This window comes from Coenobita brevimanus, chromosome 98 (assembly GCF_032717465.1).
Source record: "Coenobita brevimanus isolate Jiangsu-jjx chromosome 98, ASM3271746v2, whole genome shotgun sequence".
In the NCBI taxonomy this organism is placed as follows: Eukaryota; Metazoa; Arthropoda; class Malacostraca; order Decapoda; family Coenobitidae; genus Coenobita; species Coenobita brevimanus.
In genome coordinates this window covers 21,703,570-21,724,289 of record NC_137051.1, presented here as the reverse complement: position 1 = coordinate 21,724,289, position 20,720 = coordinate 21,703,570, and the positions used below count along the sequence as shown (strand labels likewise).

The window sequence follows — 20,720 nt, the reverse complement described above, 5'->3', positions numbered from 1 at the left end:
GCCTTCCCCTCCCTCTCCTCCCCTCCACCTCACTTACATACACTCTCCTCATCAGTCTCTTACTCTCCATCCTCTCCACACGGCCAATCCACCTCAATGTGTTTCTCCTAACGCTTCCTATCACATCCACATCCACACCACAACGATCCTTCACTTCCTCATTTGTCAGTTTGTCTCTCCCTGTGACTCCACATGCTCCTCTCAGATAACTCATTTCCACTGCCCTCACTCATGACTTCTGTCCCTCCAACAAAGTCAAAGCTTCACTTCCATACATCAGAGTTGGTATCACAGTACTGTCATGTAGTAAGTTTTTCACTTCCATGCTCACTTCCCTGTTTCTTATCACTGCCTTCAAGGAACCAGCAACCCTTCTTCCCTGCTGTACCCTTTCAAGCACCTCATCCTCTAAACTTCCATCCTTACTCATCACACTACCCAAGTACTTAAATGCACTCACATTTTCCATTTCCTCCTCATCCAACCTCACTGTAGATTCACTGACTTCACTTAACTTTACTCTTACCTACATTCACCTTTAGATTCCGTTTCTTACACACTCTCCCAAACTCATTCACCAGGCCTTGCAGCACCCTTTTGTCTTCACTTAACAACACAGTGTCATCTGCAAACAACAGTACAGGGAGTTTCCAAACACTGCAATCTCTCACTAAGGCAGTTCCAATATCCACTGCCCTACCTTGTATCTCTTGTATTACCCCATCCATATACAGACTGAACAACCATGGAACATGACACATCCTTGCTTCAATTCAACCTTCAAACAGGAAAATTCACTCAGTTCACTATCCACACACACTGCAGCCTTGGCACCCTCATTTATACTCTTCATGACATTCAACAACTTCCCATTTACTCCATATACTCTTAATACTTTTCACAATCCTTGTCTATCCACCCTGTCATATGCTTTCTCCAAATGCATGAAGGCTGCATGCAACTTCTTTCCCTTCTCTTGAAAATTGTCCACTAAAGATCTAAGAATGAATATCTGATCTACACATCCTCTTCCCTTCCTAAAACCTCCCTGTTCTTCTCCAACTAATTCCTCTTCCTCATTCATTTTCAAGTCACATCAAAAGGCCATCAAAGAAAGCAATAAGCGAAAATAAAGTAAAACAGGATACAGGGAGTCCTCAACTTAAGAAAATAATTGGTTCCTGAAGGTCTTTCGTAAGTCGTTTTTTTCATAAGTTGTTTCTTTCCCCTTAAACGTCTATCAATCTTAGTAGCCCTTATTTTCATGCATATATGGTTAATATAAGCAAGCATAAATATAAAGACTGTGATATATCTACATATTCTGTACAGTACTGCATAAGAAAAGTTCCTTGTCCTTTAAAATTGTTCCTTCAGTTAAGGGATACAGTTTCAACATGCGTGCCACATCACTCAGCCTCTCTACTCTCTCCACTTTCAAAATTATGTCCACTTTGGTTCCCATTGTAATTGCATGCTGTTTTCTCCTGCTACCATCTTTCACTACATTTCAGTTTCTGAGACATTTTGGGGGAAATAATCATCTAAATGACAAAAATCGCAGCTGATGTTACTTGTGTTGCTAACAACAGTGCTCTGGGCTTCAAAGCAGGAGGAAGGTGGGAGCACATAGTCGGGATCTTTTGGGGACTACGGACTTGTACTTGGTGCATGATTTGAATCAGTAAATTACATATTTTTTTGTGTTTTAACCCCTGAAAATTATTTCTTTTGTATCTGCAGATTTTTCACAAGTCGATACTTCATAAGTAGAGGTCTGACTGTATATTCAAAGGTTATAAAAGAAAGCAATAGGAGAAAATAAAGTAAAACAGGATATATTCAAGTAAACTGCACCCCTCACCCACTTGTTTACCTAAGCTCAGGCAGGTGATTTTGGCCTCTATCCAACTGGGAGAAGAATGGTTTTGCTCTCTCTCTCTCTCCTCCTATTACTTATATCCCTCTGGCACTCATTTTTGAGTCACATCCAAAGGTTATAAGAGAAATCAATAAGAAAAAATTAAGTAAAAGAGGAAATAGTGGGATAAAGAGGCAAGACAAGTTGTGGCACAAATGAAGAAAGCATATTATGAATGGATGGAAAGCAGGGGCATGGAGGAAGTTGAGAGACGGAAGAGAGAGTTATACTGTATGTAGAGAAGAGAGAGTTGAAAAGATTAGTATGAGAGAGTAGGAAGTGAGTGAATGAGGAATTTGGAGGGAATATTAGAGTCATGTGGAGGGAATGTAAGAAAATGTTCTGGAAAGAGGTAAAGAGAGTTAGACAGGATGATAATGAAGTTAATCGGGGAGTGAAAGATAAAAAAGGTATACAGTAGTGCACCAACTTTCGCTACAGCAGGATTCGCGGAATCCACTTTCGCGGCATGCACCAAATATTCCCTAACTTCCACTTTCGCCTGAAAAAAATCGATTTTCGCGCACAAATTTTGGGTTTGGGACAATATTTTGAACTTTGAATTTCCTGCACCGCCCGCCCACAACCCACCGCCATCTTGAATGACGTCATGTCAACACTCTGTCCACCCATTCCCGCCACTGTGTACGAGCGTGCTAGCTCCATTGTGTTGGATTCTCATGGTTCAATGGCCTCTACTATACCTGGTAGTGTGGGGAAAGGGCCTGGTGGTGTGGGGGGAGAGCCTGGTGGTGTGGGGGGAGGGCCGGGAGGCAGTGGTGGTGATAAAAAGTGGCCGGGACATTCAAAGTCGGGAGGAAAGGCCAAGGCTAAAAGAGAGTATCGTGTTGGAGTGAAGAAACCTCAACCTGGTCTCTGTGGTATGTTTCTCCTCATATAATGTGTACCGTACAGTTTTTATTGTTTGTATCTCACAATGCAATGTACAATAGTGATTTGATGTATTGTATTGCAAGTGAAAATGAAAATCTGATGTTACTTTAGGATAACCGGGAACCAATTAGCCTTTTTGCCATAAAGACAATGCCCCAACTTTCGCTAATTCCACTTTCGCGCATTATTTTTGGACTCAATTAGGCGCGAAAATTGGTGCCCCACTGTATTGCTAATGAAGGGAGAAAAAGTGAGCAGATGGAGAGCAAGCTATCAGGAATTGTTAAACACAAAGAATGAAACTGATGCTAGTATATGTGGCTGGGGAATGGCTGGGAGAAGGAGGAAGGTGAGAAAAGAGGAGATCAGTAGGATGGATGCAGTGGAAGCAAAGAAGAAAGTCAAAATGGGGAAAGCCCCAGAAATTGATGGAGTGTGTGGTGAAATACTTAAGCAGGGAGACAGATAGTAGTAGAATGAATATGGAAGATGTGCAGACTGGCCTGGGAGGAAAGTAGAGTCCCAGAGGATTGGAAGTCAGGTATAATTATTCCCCTGCACAAAGGAAAAGGGAAAAAGAAGTGTGTGGTAATCACAAGGACATTTGCCTTCTTAGTGCACTGTAATAGGAAAAGTATATAGTAGGGTACTTACTGACAGAGTTAGGAGAGTAACATAGTAATTAGTTGGTGAGGAACAGAGAGGTTTTAGGAAGGGAGAAGGCTGTGTATATCAGATATTCATTCACAGGTCTTTAATGGAAAAGTTTCTAGAGAAGGGAAAGAAGTTGTATGTGGCCTTCATGGATTTGGAGAAATCATCTGACAAACGAATGAAGAAGTGAAGGAATGTTGTGGGGTGGATGTGGATGTGGTTGAGAAGATTAGGAGAGATACACTGAGGTGGTTTGGACATGTAGAGAGAATGGAGAATGCAAGACTGACTAAGAGGGTGTATGTAGTGAGGTGGAGGGAGTGAGAGGGAGGGGCAGACCGAGGATGAGGTGGAGGGCTGGAATTGAGAGGTATATGAGGGAAGGGGGAGTGAGTTGAGGGAAGGGTAGTCAAATGGTGGGTGACAGAGCGACTTGGAGGCGTTTTGTCTGTGGCCACCCTTTGCAGGATTAGGACGTCAGGCTATAGATAAACAGATAGATCTGACAGAGTGGATAGACAAGGAATGTGGAAAATATTAAGAATATATGGAGTAAATGGGAAGTTGCTGAATGCTGTGAAGAGTATGTATGAGGTGGCTAAGGCTACAGTGCATGTGGATAATGAATTGTGTGAATTTTTCTATGTGAATGTTGGATTGAAACAGGTATATGTCATGTCTCCATGGTTCTTCAATCTGTATATGGATGGGGTTATAAAAGAGATACAAGGTAGGGCAGTGGATGTTGGAGCAGCCCTAATGAGAGTAGGAAACATTTGAAAATTCCCTCTGCTGTTGTTAGCAGATGATATTGTATTCTTAAATGATGACGAAAGGGAACTGCAAGGTTTGGTGAGTGAGTTTGGAAGAGTGTGTAAGAAACTGAATCTAAAGGAGAATATTAGGGAGAGTAAGGTTAGGGTCCTCGAAAGAAATGGAGTCACTGAATGTACAGTGAGGCTGAATGATGAGGAAATGGAAAATGTAGGTGCATTTGAGTACTCGGGTAGTGTGATGGTTAAGGACAGATGTTTGGAGGGTGAAGTGCTTGAAAGGATACAACATGGAGGAAAGGATGCTGCTTCTTTGAATGCAGTGATAAGAAACAGGGATGTGAGCATGGAAGTAAAAAAAAAGTTACTGCATGACAGTTTTGTGATACCAACTCTAATGTATGGAGGTGAAGCTTGGACCTTGTTTAAAGGATACAAGTCAAGAGTGAGAGCAGTGGAAATGAGTTATCTGAGAGGAGCATGTGGCATTACATGGAGAGACAGACTGACGAATGAGAAAGTAAAGAAGCACTGTGGTGTGGATGTGGATGTGACAGAAAGTGTTAGGAGAACTACATTGAGGTGGTTTGGCCATGTGGAGAGAACAGAGAATGAGTGATCAATGAGAAGAGTGTACATGAATGAGATGGAGAGGGGAAAAGGGAGGAGGAGGCCAAGGATGAGATGAGGGGTTGGAGTGGAGAGGTATATGAGAGAGGGGGGTGTAAGCTGCAAGCAGGGCAGTGAAATGATGGTGTACCAGGCAACATGAAGGCAATTTGTTTGTGGCCACTCCTAACAGGATTAAGGAGTCTGGCAATACACAGATTGGAAATGCACAAGAAAATTGCGTCCCTCACTCCTTTATCATCTGTGTGATTTTTTCAAAAGATTAAGGGTGATGATAATGATGTAAGGGAAACCCGAACATACTGATACCATGCACAGTACAAAGATTGCTGATACCATGTACAGTAAAAGTCCCGTAATCCGAATGGCTGGGGACCAAAGGTCTTTCAGATTTTTTTTTCTTTTTCTTTTTTTTTTTGACTATTAGAAGGGACCTTTGAAAGCATTAAAAATATGTGCAGTGGTTTCTCGAATTTCGATGGGCATGGGTACCTAAAAATCACAGCTAAATTCAAACCATCAAAATTTAAACTGAACTTCTTATGGGCAAAATCAGTTTGGGTCCGGGGCCTCTGAACCTAACTACGTAAAATCATGATTTTTTTGGCCACACCCCCTGTAAACTGTATGAACTATAATTGTGGTTAAGTAACTGTAGTTCTGCATTGTATTGCCATACTGTCAGCAAGTGTATAATTGGGGTATTTCTGCCCGTTCCTGTACTGCCATTTCTCCTTTGGCTGTGAAGATTTAAAGGTGCCAGGCTGCTCTTGTCCATTACCACTGCTACCCGAAGAACCACTCTTGTTTGCCATCTTGAAACAGGTAAGTTGCAACGAAAATACAAAGAAAATATATACAACTAAATTGCAGTGAAATGCATGTCCACATGTGGAAGGTACAGGCTGAAAGTGCGGCACTTGGCTGTAGAGGGCTGGCTGCTGGCAGGACAGTCGCAAGATGGCCACCAACAACAGAAAATCACCTTGCACATGGCTTGTTGTTGTTGGTGTCTACTCCCATCCGGGAGCCCTTGTCCTTAAACAACATGACATTTTTTTTTTTTTCTGTTTCTATTGTTCATTTCTATGCTGCTCCTTATATTCATAATTACTGTACTTCTCTTCATTTCAGTATTCTGCCTATTGTAATTGCTACCACCTGTAATTCATTTTGTTTTAGTATTTCTATTATTGATTCTTTTCCTTTAATTTCTCTTGCTATATGTTCGAGTTAAAGTACTGATTAGTTTATAATACTGTAAGTATATTTATAGAATGACGGGGAATAGTTCAAGGTGTGAATTGTCCTGACAGGAAATCGTCCATGTTTTGACGGGGAATTATCTGATGGCAAATTGACTTGACGGTGAATTGTCTCGGAACTTTATCATCGTGTGCTCCACATACGAATAAATGATGTTGATTTTCATTTTCTTCTTGACACGTCACATACGATATTAGGTTAGGCTCATACTTTTTCTTATAATTTTCCTTCACTTCTAGCATTTTGGTTCGCATCAAAAATTTAATCTTTGCTTGTTTTGGTTGGAGTCTGGCCCTGAGAGCACATGTTCCATATGATATTAGGTTAGGCTCATACTTTGTCTTATAATTTTCCTTCACTTCTAGCATTTTGGTTTGCATCAAAAATATTATCTTTGCTTGTTTTGTTGGAGTCTGGCCCTGAGAGCATCGAAATGCGCGACTATGCATTGAAACGTAAGGTAGGCACACTTTTTTTTTTTTTTTTAATGCAAGGAAGAAGGAACCAAAGGCCATGAGCCCGCAATAACAGTTCCCTCCAAGAGAAAAACAAAATACAAGAGAGAGCCAAATTCAAGATCCATTCATTTTGAGATGCTTGGACACACTGCGTTTGAAAGACTGGAGATCATAGGCAGCAGGAAATACAGACAGAGGGACTGCCCTGTGCAGGGTATGAGTATTGTCTGTACAATGTCTCAAACCTGCTGGGCTAGAGCAACTGTTGTATGTCCAGTGAACATGTTACAGTATGATGTGGTAACATGTTGGACTTAAACCGTTGGCATGTGCATTAAACCCGTGGCACAAGAGGGGTGCCAAAGTTCCCAGTAATGTGCATGTCATTCCCTCCACTTTTTGGTTCCTTCAGGACGAGTCTGATGTGAGTGCGGCCCCACCCTTGTGGTGGTAACGTAGACTGGGGCTCGTGGCACTTGGCCGCGAGATCAAACACTCATGCCCTCATCTCCCCAACGGGTTCCATCCTCCTCGCTTTAGCCTGAGACTGGCTTTGGTCGTCTGGGCGGCCCTATGGGGCCACTATTTCCCAGAGGAGGATGGGGGTGGTTCAGTCAGACCACTTGGGAGAACATCAACAACAACAACAACAGACAGAGGGAGACAGTTCGAGTGTTGACCTGTTGCATAAATGAAGGAGGACTGGGAGTAACGGTTAACTCTTGCATTAGAGAGTTGGACAGAAAAGGGATGAGAGTTTGCTGCTAGACGGGTGCTACACGCCTGTCGTAGAGGTGGAGGAATGCATGCAGACAGTTCAGAGAAGCAGTGACCATTAAAGTAGCGATAGAAAAGAGATAAAGATACTACTCCAAAATGCATCAAAATTTGATTAATCGAATTCTAAACTGTCGAAATTCGAGAAACCACTATACATGATCATTAAATAAACACATAAAATTATATGGGTTATTGTTTACTCACCAGAAATGCATAAAAATGTAGATGAATAAATGTAGACAGGTACACTCAAGTCCAAGGGCAAGTCCAGGCCAAATAAATCCTTGGATGTAGCCCAGTGAGAAATTAAAAAAAAAACAAGAAAATTTTGAAAAATTTCACCTTGAAAAATTCAGAGTACAGTATTGGGATATTCAGATTACTGGTAGTCAGATTGGATGACATTTACTGTATAAAGAAAAGTACTGTACAACGTTTTTGCATAGTTGAAAGGTACATCAAGCCACCCAAATGCATTTAGAATTGTCGATGGTCATATCATCGATCGACGGTTTTCCTGAGTATGTCCCCTCTTCTGTATCAATAAAAGAGCAAATTGTCTTTTTTTAATTCACCGGCTACACTGTGTAACAAAGAATTTACTCAGTTTTTTCTGTCTTCTTAGACTCAGTTTTCCACGCTGATTCCAATGGTGTATGTTTTATCTGTCTATCTCTAGGTTTTTATTAACAATTGAAGATTGTTTATTTCCAGTCTTGTTACTGTGCGCCGATGTAATGGCTGATGTATCACTAACCACGTCTCACACACACACACACACACACACACACACCATCTGCGTCCATGCAAATGTAACTGATATGATCTTTATTGCATCATGCAACGTGGATTGAGTCAGAGAGGTAGTCTCACATTGTTAGTTTGGATGCTCGATGCGTTTTTGAGCTGTTCCTAAAGGTGTTTCTATTCCTGAAAATGACCAGTAGACATTCTTGCAAGCTGTCAGCTGCTACATTTTGTTATGTATGTGGAGAATATACTGGACCAAAGATGATCAAACACAAAATCAACCTTTATATCAAATTTGCTCATGCATACAAGGCATATTTTGGTGTGGCAATGGGCGATCAAGATAAGGATTGGGCTCCACACTACACTGGTAGTAGCTGTCGCTATGTGCATGAAACTTGGCTATAAGGAGCGAGAAGGAAGATGCCTCTCGCAGTTCCAAGAGTGTGGCAAGAGCCTTCGAATCACGACGATTGTAATTTCTGCATGGTTGATACAAATGGTGCGAAGAGCATTATGGGTAGAATAAACACTGCATATCCAAATTTGCCTTCTTCAATCTCTCCGGTGCCTCACAATGATGAGCTGGCGATTCCTGTCCCTCCTGCAGACACGGAAGATGTCTCTGACCATAAGGACATCGTCGATGACAGAGGAGAAAGTGATGATGAATCGTATGTTGGAAAATGTTCCAGAGACACTCCACACTTTCCCAATCAGCAAGAACTGAATGAATTGGTCCAAGATTTAGGACTCACCAAATCCAATGCTGTGCTGCTGGTGTCACTTCTAAGTGAATGGAATTTGTTGGATCCCTGTTGCAAGTTGAGTTATAGGAATCGCCACGGCAAGTTTACATCCTTCTTCAAATTTTGTGAAGAAACCTCTTTGTGTTATTGTTTTGCTGTTCAGGGTTTGTTCAAAGTCATGGGAGTGGAATACAAGGCCTCAGAATGGCAACTCTTAATAGACAGTTCCCTGAAGAGCCTAAAAGCTGTACTTTTGTATAATGGCAATGAACTCCTATCAAATTCGGTTGCACATTCTGTGGAAATGAAAGAAGGCTATGAGAATGCGAAAATTTGTCTGACAAAGATCAAGTACAGTCACTGTTTACATAACACACGAGTACTGTTCCTGGCAGGTCCCGCTTTATGAAAATTCTGCATTATACTGCCATATGTTTACATGTTAAAGGTTTCATGGTACCCAAGCCAGCCCCAATTTCACCTTTTAGGGCAATTTTCCAGGATTTTTTCCAGGACATTTACCTACCTGAAAATGACTTCAGTACATACAAACACTCGAAGATTCCTCAACTTGAATTGAAGAGTTTGTGGGCTTCCTGGGGGGAGGGGGAGTGGGGTTCCGAGGCAGGATAGAACTCCTATTGGTCCCAAGCACGGTCCTCTGGCCGCGCCGGCTCCACAGGTTCCTTTGTACATTTATTGAGTCAATTGGAACTCCTTCCCTCTCCCGTTGGTTGCAGTACATGACCAGGTACCTTTCCATCATAACAAGCGCTGGGTCAGACACTCGAAATTTCGTCCAGGGCAGATTCCCCATAGGCCCACATCGTCTTCAATATGGTAACCTTCTTGCCCAGGATCGTACGAATAGTTGACTTGTCGACCTGGTACACTTTGGCGATGGCACAATTATGTTCTCCTCTCTCCTTCTGCTTGATCACGTCAAGCTTCCGCTCCTGGATCAAACTCTTCCGCCATCTTGCTGAGTCACGCTGGGTGAGGTGGCCAAAAAGAGAGCAAAGTTAACACACAGCATGTGTGGAGGCACAGAGCGGGGAGAGGGTTGAGTGGAGTGGCCCGGGAATGCGCAGACAGGTGACATGCATACGTCATGGCCAGATGCAACGCATGCTATGTCTAACTCTGCCGGCACTTTGTCTGTTTTTTACCGTGTTTTGAACAGTCTTCTCAAGTAATGACTATATATTCCATAATTTTTGGCCTCAGGCTGTGTTTTCACTATTGTAGCAGCATAGTATTGTTTTTTAAAGAAATGGGCAATTTCTCCACCCGCGTAATATTTGTCAAAATCGCGTTTTGATCATGACTTGGACTAAAAAAGAAAAACGGCCGTGTTATGACTAGTTTCACGCTCTATTATCACGCCTTATGTGAGCAGCGACTGTACTCACATCACAGTTGGGAGGTTTGTGGGGATTTCAAAATGATTTTGTTCCTACTTGGAATGCAAGGTGGTTATACAAAGTACTAATGTTTTTTATGCTTGTGGCGCAGCCAAAGCAATGCAGAACATATCATGAGGAAAGACTGGCCTCTCAGATAGAGTCTCACTCCAGGCTCATGCAACACTCTGAGAGCTCCACTGATCTCTAGAGAGAAGGTATTGCTACCACCACTACACATAAAACTTGGTCTTGTGAAACAATTTGTGAAAGCCACCAACATGGATGGCGATGCATTTCTGCATATCCGATCAATGTTTCCCAAGCTGAGCGTGGCAAAGGTGATGGCTGACATATTCACTGGGCCGCAGGTTCAAAGAATGCTTGCAAGTCGTGAACTCCTGGGTAAAATAACCGATGATGAAGAGTGCACATGAAATGCTTTCAGAGGGGTTGTGGAAGGTCTTCTTGGCAACCAGAGGAGACCAGATTCCGCACAGCTTGTTGATGACCTGATCGATGCATTCCACCGGCTTGGATGCAGAATGTCAATCAAACTGTACGACTGTATCTGCATTCCCACCTTGATTTCTTCAAAAGCAACTTGGGTGCAGTCAGCGAGGAGCATGGTGAATGGTTCCACCAGGACATTCTGCTGATGGAAACCAGATATCAGAGCAGGTGGAATGAGGCGATGATGGGCGATTACGATTGGGGATTGTTGCACGATTGTCATCACAGCTACAGAAAGTCAAGACCAAAAGTGCATTTCTAGATACAGTACTATGTGGCCTGCATTCTTTGTGATGTTACTATTTGCTCATTTGCTAGTTATATTCATAATATACACCCGGAAATATATAAATTCTTTGACATTCCCAACATTCTCGAAATGGTAACAAGTTGCAGTTCCTGTCCTTATAAGACACATATGTTGCTGCATAATTCCTGTAACTCTAGATTAACACAAAAACAAATAGCATATTCATAACCGACACAATGACATTGATCAGAAACAACGTAAAAATCAACATAAACAAAAAATTGGTTTAAGTTTGTTCTATCTATCTATCTATCTATTGCCTCCACGTCCTCCAGTCCCCCGCCATTTCACTGCCCTGCTCCCAACTCACACCCCCCTCTCTCATATACCTCTCCATCCCATCCCTCCATCTCATCCTCGGCCTCCCCCTCCCTCTCCCCCCCCTCCACCTCACTCACATACACTCTCTTCGTCAGTCTTTCACCCTCCATCCTCTCCACATGGCAAACCACATCAGTGTATTCCTCCTAACGCTTCCTATCACATCCACATCCACACCACAACGCTCCTTTATATCCTCATTTGTCAGCCTGTCTCTCCATGTGACTCCACAGGCTCCTCTTAAATAAATCATTTCCACTGCTCTCACTCTTGACTTGTGTCCTTCCAACAACGTCCAAGCTTCACTTCCATACGTTAGAGTTGGTATCACACTGTCATCTAGTAACTTTTTCACTTCCATGCTCACTTCCCTGTTTCTTATCATTGCTTTCAAGGAACCAGCAACCTTTCTTCCCTGTTGTACCCTTTCAAGCACCTCACCCTCCAAAAACAGTGTTATTGGAGTATTTCTCATTCATTCATCCATCCATCCACCCATCATCCAATCCTACATTGCCCCATGAGGAGTGTAGGAGCCCGGGGCTAAGCAGTTGGTCCTGGCATTTAAGATGAGAGTGACCAACCTCACTCATCCCTGAGTGGCATTACATGAACAAGCAACCCCAACCACCCCTTGGATATAAACTTTCACCGGCTCAAAAAGATTGAAGCGCAATAATTACTCATTAAACCACCAGGCGCCAAAATTTGGTTATATGATTACCACCCAGCATAATAAATGGTTTCCTGGTGTACAGGAAGCCATTTGGCTTGTCACTCAGTGTAAAGTCACCCACAGGCAGAAGGAAGAGGAACGAATGAAGGAAAGAAAGACAGAAGAGGAAGTGTAAAGTTACCCATAGGCAGAAGGACAAGGAAAGAATGATGTAAAGGAAGACAGAAGGGGATGGAAGGAAAGAAGGATGGAGGAGAGGAAAGGGCAGACACCCGACAGCAGCACTACATCAAGTGAGTGGATGGTGAGCGCCCACACCTACCACAATTCATTCATTCATTCATCATTTAATTCTGTGTTTCTCCATGCAAAGTGTAGGAGCCTGGGGCTAGGCAAGTTGATCCTGACAAGATAAGAAAGACCAGCTGCACTCATACTTGAGTGGCATTATGTAAGCAATAAACCCCAACCACCTTCACAGGCTCAATCTGAATGGAGCACCTTAATTACCCATTAAACCACCAGGCACCATAATTTGGTTATATGATTATCATCTAGCATAGTAAATGGTTTCCTGGTGTACAGGAAACCATTTGGCTTGTCACTCAGTGTAGTGTCATATGTAGACAGAAGGATGAGGTAAGAATGAGGTAAAGAAAGAGATGAGGAAGGAAGGAAAGAAGGAAGGATGAAAGGAAGTGAGGAAAGAGCTGCATATATATATTTAGTGGGTCTAAATTATTGTAAATGGAAAATCTGGGTTTACAAGTGGAGTGCCTGGTACCAATTACAATACATTCTATAGGTTCTGTGCTTTCTTTATTGTGTAATTTTGCTATCACGCACTAGGCACAGTACCAATTAAGCATAATAACCAAGGGACCACTGTACTTTATCACCCAATCATAATATACCTAGATCAGCAAATGATGTTACCCATGAGACATGTGACGTAGAAGCATTGTCATCAATATATATATATATATATATATATATATGTACTTTATGACAAATAAATACATGACTGACAGTGCATCAAGTAACCATCTTAACTTACAAGAAATGGCAGGCTCGTGCAGCAGCTGCATTGAAGATAGGAAAGACATATATAATAAATCGAAGTTCCTTGTGGGGTAGGAGGGAGTAGAGAGCCACAAATATCACTGCTGGGGTGACCAGAACTTGCAAACGACGATCAATTGCTACCCCAACTGGCACCAAGGCAAGACTGGCTCCCAAGGCACGTGGCAGGGCTGAGTAGAAGTACCATAACAGAGGATACATCTGATGCTAGCTAAGGAGTGTTAAGCCTCACTGACATAATAGTTGTGAGACACCTAATGTTAGTTAATGAATGTTAAATTTAGGAGGCACCTGAGGAGTGCTAAGCTTCACTGACACATTGGTAAAGAGCTTAAAGTTACAAGGTACAAATAGTAACTTATAGGAACTAAAATACAAAATACTGTACTTAATACAATTAAGTTATATATACAGTATTGTACTCATGAGGAAATCTTGAAAAATAAAAATAAAACTGAAAAAGGATCAAACTTCATCCACTGACATACAGCATAAACACTGGAAAAGGATACACCCCATGCACTGCTCTGATTCCTGTATGTGTTGAACCAAAAAACCTCCCCTTCAGGCCAGAGGAGGCGACCCCAGAAAAGAGAATCCACAACCAAGGTGGTGGCCAGGCAGCAAAGGCCTGCAGGAATGGCAGTCTTCAGGAACCTTTGGGAGAAATCAGAGTACAATTAAAATAATACTTGGTAGCAAAATTTTAAAATTATGGCCATCTTTTTAATAGCCAAAAAAAAAAAAAAAAAGTATTCATCAATCTACACAAACTGCAAAAAAATTGTTGAGTTAGCATGGCAAACACTACCGGTCTATTCATTCAACCAAGCATTAAATTGTAAATTTCATTTTGTTTATAAAGGGTTCAACATGTCTGCTTGAGTCACCCTTGGTCACCTAATCCCAACTCTCCACGCTGCTCGATCTCTATCAACCCCTCTACCATATTAGTCCCTAAATATTATTTATAGAGTGAGACTGAAACAGAAGTATTTCAGTGTGACAATGTACTGTACTGTATTTGTTCATCAGTACTAGGTCTTCTCAGCTATGGGTTTCAGTATAGCTATTATATGATCTGGCATGCTAAGAGACAGTTTTATTCAAACAAAGCAAAATAAGCTTTGACATTCTTTTCACTCAAAGGCTGCTTGTGATCTAATTTTTCTTGCAATTACACAGCTTTTATGCCATTCACAAATGAAGGATATGACAACACACTTTTCTTCAGTGGGTGTCTAATAAGACCCCAATATGATAACTGGGGAAATATAAGAGCTGGCAAAAACACATCATCTACCAAAACACACAATAAAAACATTTAAGTACCAGAACTTCTGTTAATTTCACCACAAGCAGGTATTAGTATGCGAGTTTTCATATGTCTGCCAACAATTTTCATCTATGAAACAATGGTACAGTAAGACCTCACTATAATGGACTAATTGGGGCCCAAACCATTCTGAAAAATGCAAAATTCTGATAAGAGTGACATCCAGACGTCCCCCTGCTAACCCAGACTTCTGCTGATATATCAGACATTAGTCCAGATCGCATGAATGGTTTATAAGCTGTTTTGACTACCTTTGCGGTACTGTACTGTGTTATGAATTCACTACATTAACCCCTTAAACGCGGATCGTCGCATTTGCGATGCTCGGCCAAAAGGACATGACGGCGGGTCGTCGCGTTTGCGATTCTAGTAAATTTTGAATAACCGCGGGCAAGCAGGCTCCAGCTGGTATTGTCTATCAGTACCACCACCCTCTAGCTACAACTAGCATACTTTACCTTTGTACTACTGACCTCAGTTATTGCCAAATATCGCATTTTCCCCCCATCCCCCCCCCCACCACGGCCCGGCTAGCCTGGCTGTGATACATGGCAGTGCTCTGAGCGCTCAGAACTGTAAATCTGCGATCTCCTCTCACAAGCAGTTTATGCTACTAGGAAACGCTTGTTTCCCCAGTTGTAACACTAGCTTTTTTTCTCACGGTTTGCCCCTGTTTAGCATCAGTTTCCTGCAGGCTTTCAAAGTGACATTATGGCGAGTTCTAGCTCTTCCCAGTCAGTGCAAGCGGCCGACAGGAACGAGAATAAAGTGGTGGACGTAAGGCAGAATAAAATGCGCGCCGTGGTGATCTTTTGGGAAGTAATATGATTGAAAATAATGTAGTATACATGTTTTTAGCTGTGAAAATGGAAATGTTTGTTGAGTGACGGGAAGACCGCCGCCACAGTGCATGTCGGCCTTACGCTCCGTTGATTTTAGCCTTATTTTCAGTGCTTATTGTACAAATACAGATTCCTAACTACCTTTACGTTGTAGTATAAAGTTTACTGTGACAGAATGAGGCTGTGGTAGAGGGGAAACCGGATTGCTGGAGGTGTGAAAGTGAAGATTTGGTTACCCAACTTTGCAAGTCTCCACAAGTCCTTGGGTAGTCCACGAAGGCTCAACACCTGTCTCTGGAGAAAGCTGAATGTAAGTACTATCTGCCATACCAAGTATAATGTTCTAGGGTTAATCTCTGATTTTTGGCGAATATTTTCCTACAGGTACTCAGACCGTGATACAACCCCGCCACTCGGGGGGGAACGACTGTACACAGCCGCGTTTAAGGGGTTAATCAAAAGGTATAATATAATAATAATAATGTACTGTATACTGATAAACATGTCTTTTATTTACCTTATTGTGGCGAACATAACTGAAGTGGTCAGGCAGTCCAGACTGCTTCTGGGTTTATCGGACTTTTTCCGATATATAGGCATTTAACCCCTTAACCGCGGGGCGTCACTTTCGTGACGCTTAGGAGCAAGGGATCATACCGCGGGGCGTCGCTTTTGTGATTCTGTGTTATTTTGAATTCACCCGGGCTTCCAAGTCGGGGCTTGTATCATCTATCAGTACTGCCAATGTCCAATACTAGTCAGCACTCCTAATCTCATCTGTACTCCCATCCATTGTTGACAATTTAGCCATTTCTCCCCGTTCTTGACTCCCCTTCCTACCCCCCCTCCATTACCCTATCCTCTCGCCTGTCTGGCCGTGCTATGCTAAGTAAATCTTCCCTGGAATTTTTCACTGATTTCATCCATTGAAATAAGCCCTATGCCCTATTCTTATACCAAATAATATATACAAGAAAGAAATAAGGTATGTGAGAGTGCCATACACCTGGAATTGGCTAATTATCACTTGACAACACCTCACGTGCACTCGTTCGCTAATTTTTGCTGTTTATTTCCCCTTGAAATATGCCGTATAATCTATCTTCGTAATAAATATACATACAGTATAAGGAGGGAAGGGAGAAGCCTAAGTGATATTTACATTCACCTGGAACTACCTAATTTATAATGTATTGTCTAGATTTCCTGCCAATCATTTCGCTGCTATAAAGTAGCTGTGTCAAGAGGCTAAACGTTGGCAGTACTGATTTCCCTAGGTAGGCCACCACCCCGGCCCACCCTTATCAGTTCACTCTCATCTTCCAGTGTGGGGGTACGTCTGTTCGCTCTTGCTAGCTTCAGGGCCTTTTCACCCCCATGCAAAGGGCCCTGTGACCTTTACCCCCTACTAAACCTCGTGTGGAAAGAGGTAAAGGGCAGACAATTGATAAAAGAGCGACTACGATCTTTCTATTGAGTAAAACAGTGCAAGTGGAATTGTAAATAATGTGTAAATAATGTGTAAACAGCAAGTGAAAGTAATGAATGTAAATATACGTGAACAGTGGAAAATAGTTTTATAAGTTACTTCAAGTGACAGTGCATAACGCAGTGTAAATAAAATAGAAATGTAAATAATGTAAATAAAATAGAGAACGTAAATAGAAATGTAAATGAGTAGTATTATAAGAATACGAGTATATACCCTAGGAGTAATGAAAGTGAAAGTTTCACTCTAGCATGTCTGAATACTATGAGTTATGAGAGTGAAATTGAAAGTGACATTCACTCTCAATGCCAGTATACAGGACGAGAAAGTGAATGCTACGTATTTTACTGAAAGAAATTGAATCCCTACAGTGACAATAAACTAATACTACTGAAGGAAACTTATGGATGAAGACTGTAGATATATATGTGTTATATAGTAATAGAAATATAAAGTGTGAGGGGTTTTATGAATAATAAATGACAGCGTACCAAGAGCGAACTAGCGCAAGTGCGACGGTCAGACGCGCTCGTAATTTTCATTGCTTTCACAGTGTTTTTTTTTTTAAGTATGGATCCCAAACTACTTGAAAATCATAGAGTAATGTTTATAGTGTTAATATCTGGCTGTGGTAATCATATTACAGGTTATCGGGAGGTGTAAAGTGGAGACTTCGTTACCCAACTTCAGAGGGCTCCACAAGTCCTACGGTAACTGACGAAGGCTCAACAAACATTCCAGGAGAAAGCTGAAGGTATGTGCCATAAGCATATGTAATTTTAATATTCTAGGACTAATGACTGATTTTTGGCAAATATTTTTTGAGAGTCTGTCGGAGCCCGAATAACCCCGCGGCACACGCAAAACATTGGTTAACATGCCCGCGGTGTAGGGGTTAATCCGGTAGCTCCTTGAGTCCCATAAGACCTAATTCCAGTCTATTGAAGTCCGTTATATGGAGGGTTTACTGTACTTTTATTTCAAAAGGACAGATCACTGGGCAACCACAGCTGAACATTACATAATCCAGTGTTGTAGCACCACCTTTTTTCCCCCTGTCTGCCTTCTTTTTTGCCAGCTTTTATCTTTCTCCTGTTGTCATATTGGGGGCTCACTAAGCTTCAGATAAAGGAAAATATTGTTGCAATAAACATTGCTTGCAAATGACTCAGCAACTATGAAACTGCATGAAAAATTGGAAAATCCTACCCAAGGGTGAGACGATCAAGTAATCATTCATTCTGCTTGTAAAGGCACCAACAAGTTTGCATGAGATGGCCTTGGTCACCTCAATGCAGCTTTCCATGCTGTTCAATCTCTAGCAGCCTCCCTATTCAGTCCCTTATCCCTAAGGTCAAACTCTATGGCCTCATCCCAGTTTCTTTTTCAGTCTGCCTCTTGCAACCCTACCCCCAACATTCACACATCTTACCATGTACCCAGTTGCCATTTCCATCCTCTCCACATGCTCAAATCATCTTGATCTATCCTCTCTCAACACGACACTGATACTGTACATTCGAGTCCTATCCTACTTCTCAGCTCTTCATTTGCAATCCTAAACCCCCCCCCCCTCAGACCTGTCATTCAAGGATGCACTATACATCCAACTAATCATCAAAAACCCTACAAATATCCTCTTCTGTGACTCCCAAGGCCTCACTACCAAACAGCATTACACTCCTAACAAATGTTGGGAATAGTGGCATTAGAAGTAATGATGCTACGCAACAGAGCTACTTTTTTACGCAGTAAGATGCTGTAGTGTTCATCAAAAGTAGTGAAATAGTAGTATCGCTATATTTCTGAGATATTCCAATCAGACCCCATGTTACTTGGACAAAAAATCTGAGCAAACAAATTTGATGTACATGGGATGTGTACTACTGTAGTTACAGTACCAACCATATGTGATGGGGTCACGTCAGGTGAAGACCTATTGCATACTGATTTATCGTAAATCAATGTTGATTTAATGTGCGTTCAATGGGGATACGTTGGAGGTCAAGGGCCACGTAACTTAAAATCTTAAAAAACATTTCTGCCACCCAGTTGATGAATGTCCTAAGCCAGTTCATGTCATCACCAAGTGTCCTCCCCAAGAATGGGGGACTGAGATGCGGCATTTTCAGTCGCAAGTTTCAGTATTTCACACACAAAAATGTTACCTCTCTATTAAATAATGCAAACTGCAATACACCAGCACCAACATTCATGGAGGATACATTCTTTACACCCTTGGAAATGCAGAATTTCGCAAATAATTTGTTTGCTCTCCATATCTCATTTTTGTCGTCATCACATCTTAGACAGGAGTTGCTCCCCTCCCCTCTCCCCTCCCTATGGTTATCAGATGGCCTCCCACAATGTCCAGCCTTAAATTTTGTTTCTAAATCTTGTGGTGGTGGGGACACCCATCATCCAATCACTCGATGTAGAGATGCATATGATTCCCTACACTGACTGACAAGCCAAATGGTTTCATGTACCCAAGAAACCATTTACTAGGTTGAGCGGTAACCATATAACCGGGGTTTCTGGCAGGGTTAAGTGTCTCCCAGATTTCCCTGTCCAAAATCACTTAATCATGGCAGTTGTTTCAGAGAGCCTCAGAGGGTCCAATACCTGCCCAGGACCCCAGCCAAATGGACAGATTTGCATGGTCATGTGGAATGTGAGAGGTGTGAATGAGGAGAGCAAGAGAGTGAAAGTGGTGAATGTGTTCAAGAGTGCGAGATATGCCGTGATGGTGTTGTGTAAAACGAAGATGAAAAGGTGTGACGTGGAGGAGTGTAAGCATGTGAAATGTGTACGATCGGGAATGAATGGGCAAGGAAGATGCAAGGAAGGAGTTGCTTTATTGATGAATGAAGTGTGGCAGAATGGAGTGGGAGACTACAAATGTGTCAGCTCGAGGTGTATGTATGATGAAGTTCAAGTCTGAGAAGGTGAAAGTGGCAGTAATTGTACCACATGCACCGTGTAAGGACAGGAGTGAGAGAGAGAGAGAAAGACAGGTTTGGGGATGAGCTGGATGAAACAGTGGGAGAAGTGCCCAGATGCTATAAAGTGATCGTAATGGGAGATATGAAAGGAAGAGTAGGAACTGGTCCTGAGGATGACATAATGGGTTGTTATGGAGTACTAGGAGAAAATGATAATGGGAAGTGACTAAAGGATATGTGTCAGGAGAGGAGGTTATGCATTTGTAACTCGTATTTCAAACACAAAAATGCACATAAATATACATGGTATAGAGGGAACAGGGAATGTGTTAAAAGAAGCTTGATTGATTACATGCTTGTAGAGAGGTTGATGATGGGAATGGCTGCTGATACGAGGGCCATGAAAGGACGACGTGGAGGTCTGACACATCATGTGATTGTGGTATGCAAGATCAAGCTGAGAGGAATGAGGTGGATCAGGAGAGAGAGGAGCGGTATGGAAAAAGACTGAAAGTTGAGAAGCTGAGGATCAAAGAAATGGCAGATGATTACAAGACCAAAGTAGGGGAGGAGTTAGAGTCAGTGAATTGGAACGAAATGGATCTGGACTGCCTATGGAATGCATATAGTGACTGCTTAGTTTGGAATGCTAAAGCGGTGTGTGGTGTGGCAAGAGTAACAACAAAGAAGGAAGGTATGGCATGGTGGGATGAGAAGGTTAAGAGAGCGGTGGAGGAAAAGAGGAAGAAAGTGGCTAAAGTGGTTACAGGACAGGCATTCAGTTGAAATAAGAACTGAATATACTGACAGCAAGAAACACGTAAAGAGACTAGTGAACAGGAAAAAGAAGGTAAATGATGATCTAGGAAGAGAAATGAATGCAAACTACTCTGAAAAAAGGAAGTTATTTGGAAAGAGGTGCAGAAA

General features: G+C 42.0%; 1 protein-coding gene across 1 annotated transcript in view; it reads right to left on the bottom strand.

Annotated features, from left to right (window-relative positions):
* The window catches only part of Alg12 (Alg12 alpha-1,6-mannosyltransferase), a 261,057-nt gene that overhangs the window by 104,043 nt on the left and 136,294 nt on the right, over nucleotides 1-20,720 (bottom strand). Inside the window, exons 5-6 of the mRNA XM_080283639.1 lie at nucleotides 13,694-13,838; nucleotides 13,156-13,382 (exon numbers count right to left, since the gene is read on the bottom strand). Coding sequence (XP_080139765.1) covers nucleotides 13,156-13,382; nucleotides 13,694-13,838 — 372 coding nt within the window. The remainder of the gene's footprint in view (nucleotides 1-13,155; nucleotides 13,383-13,693; nucleotides 13,839-20,720) is intronic.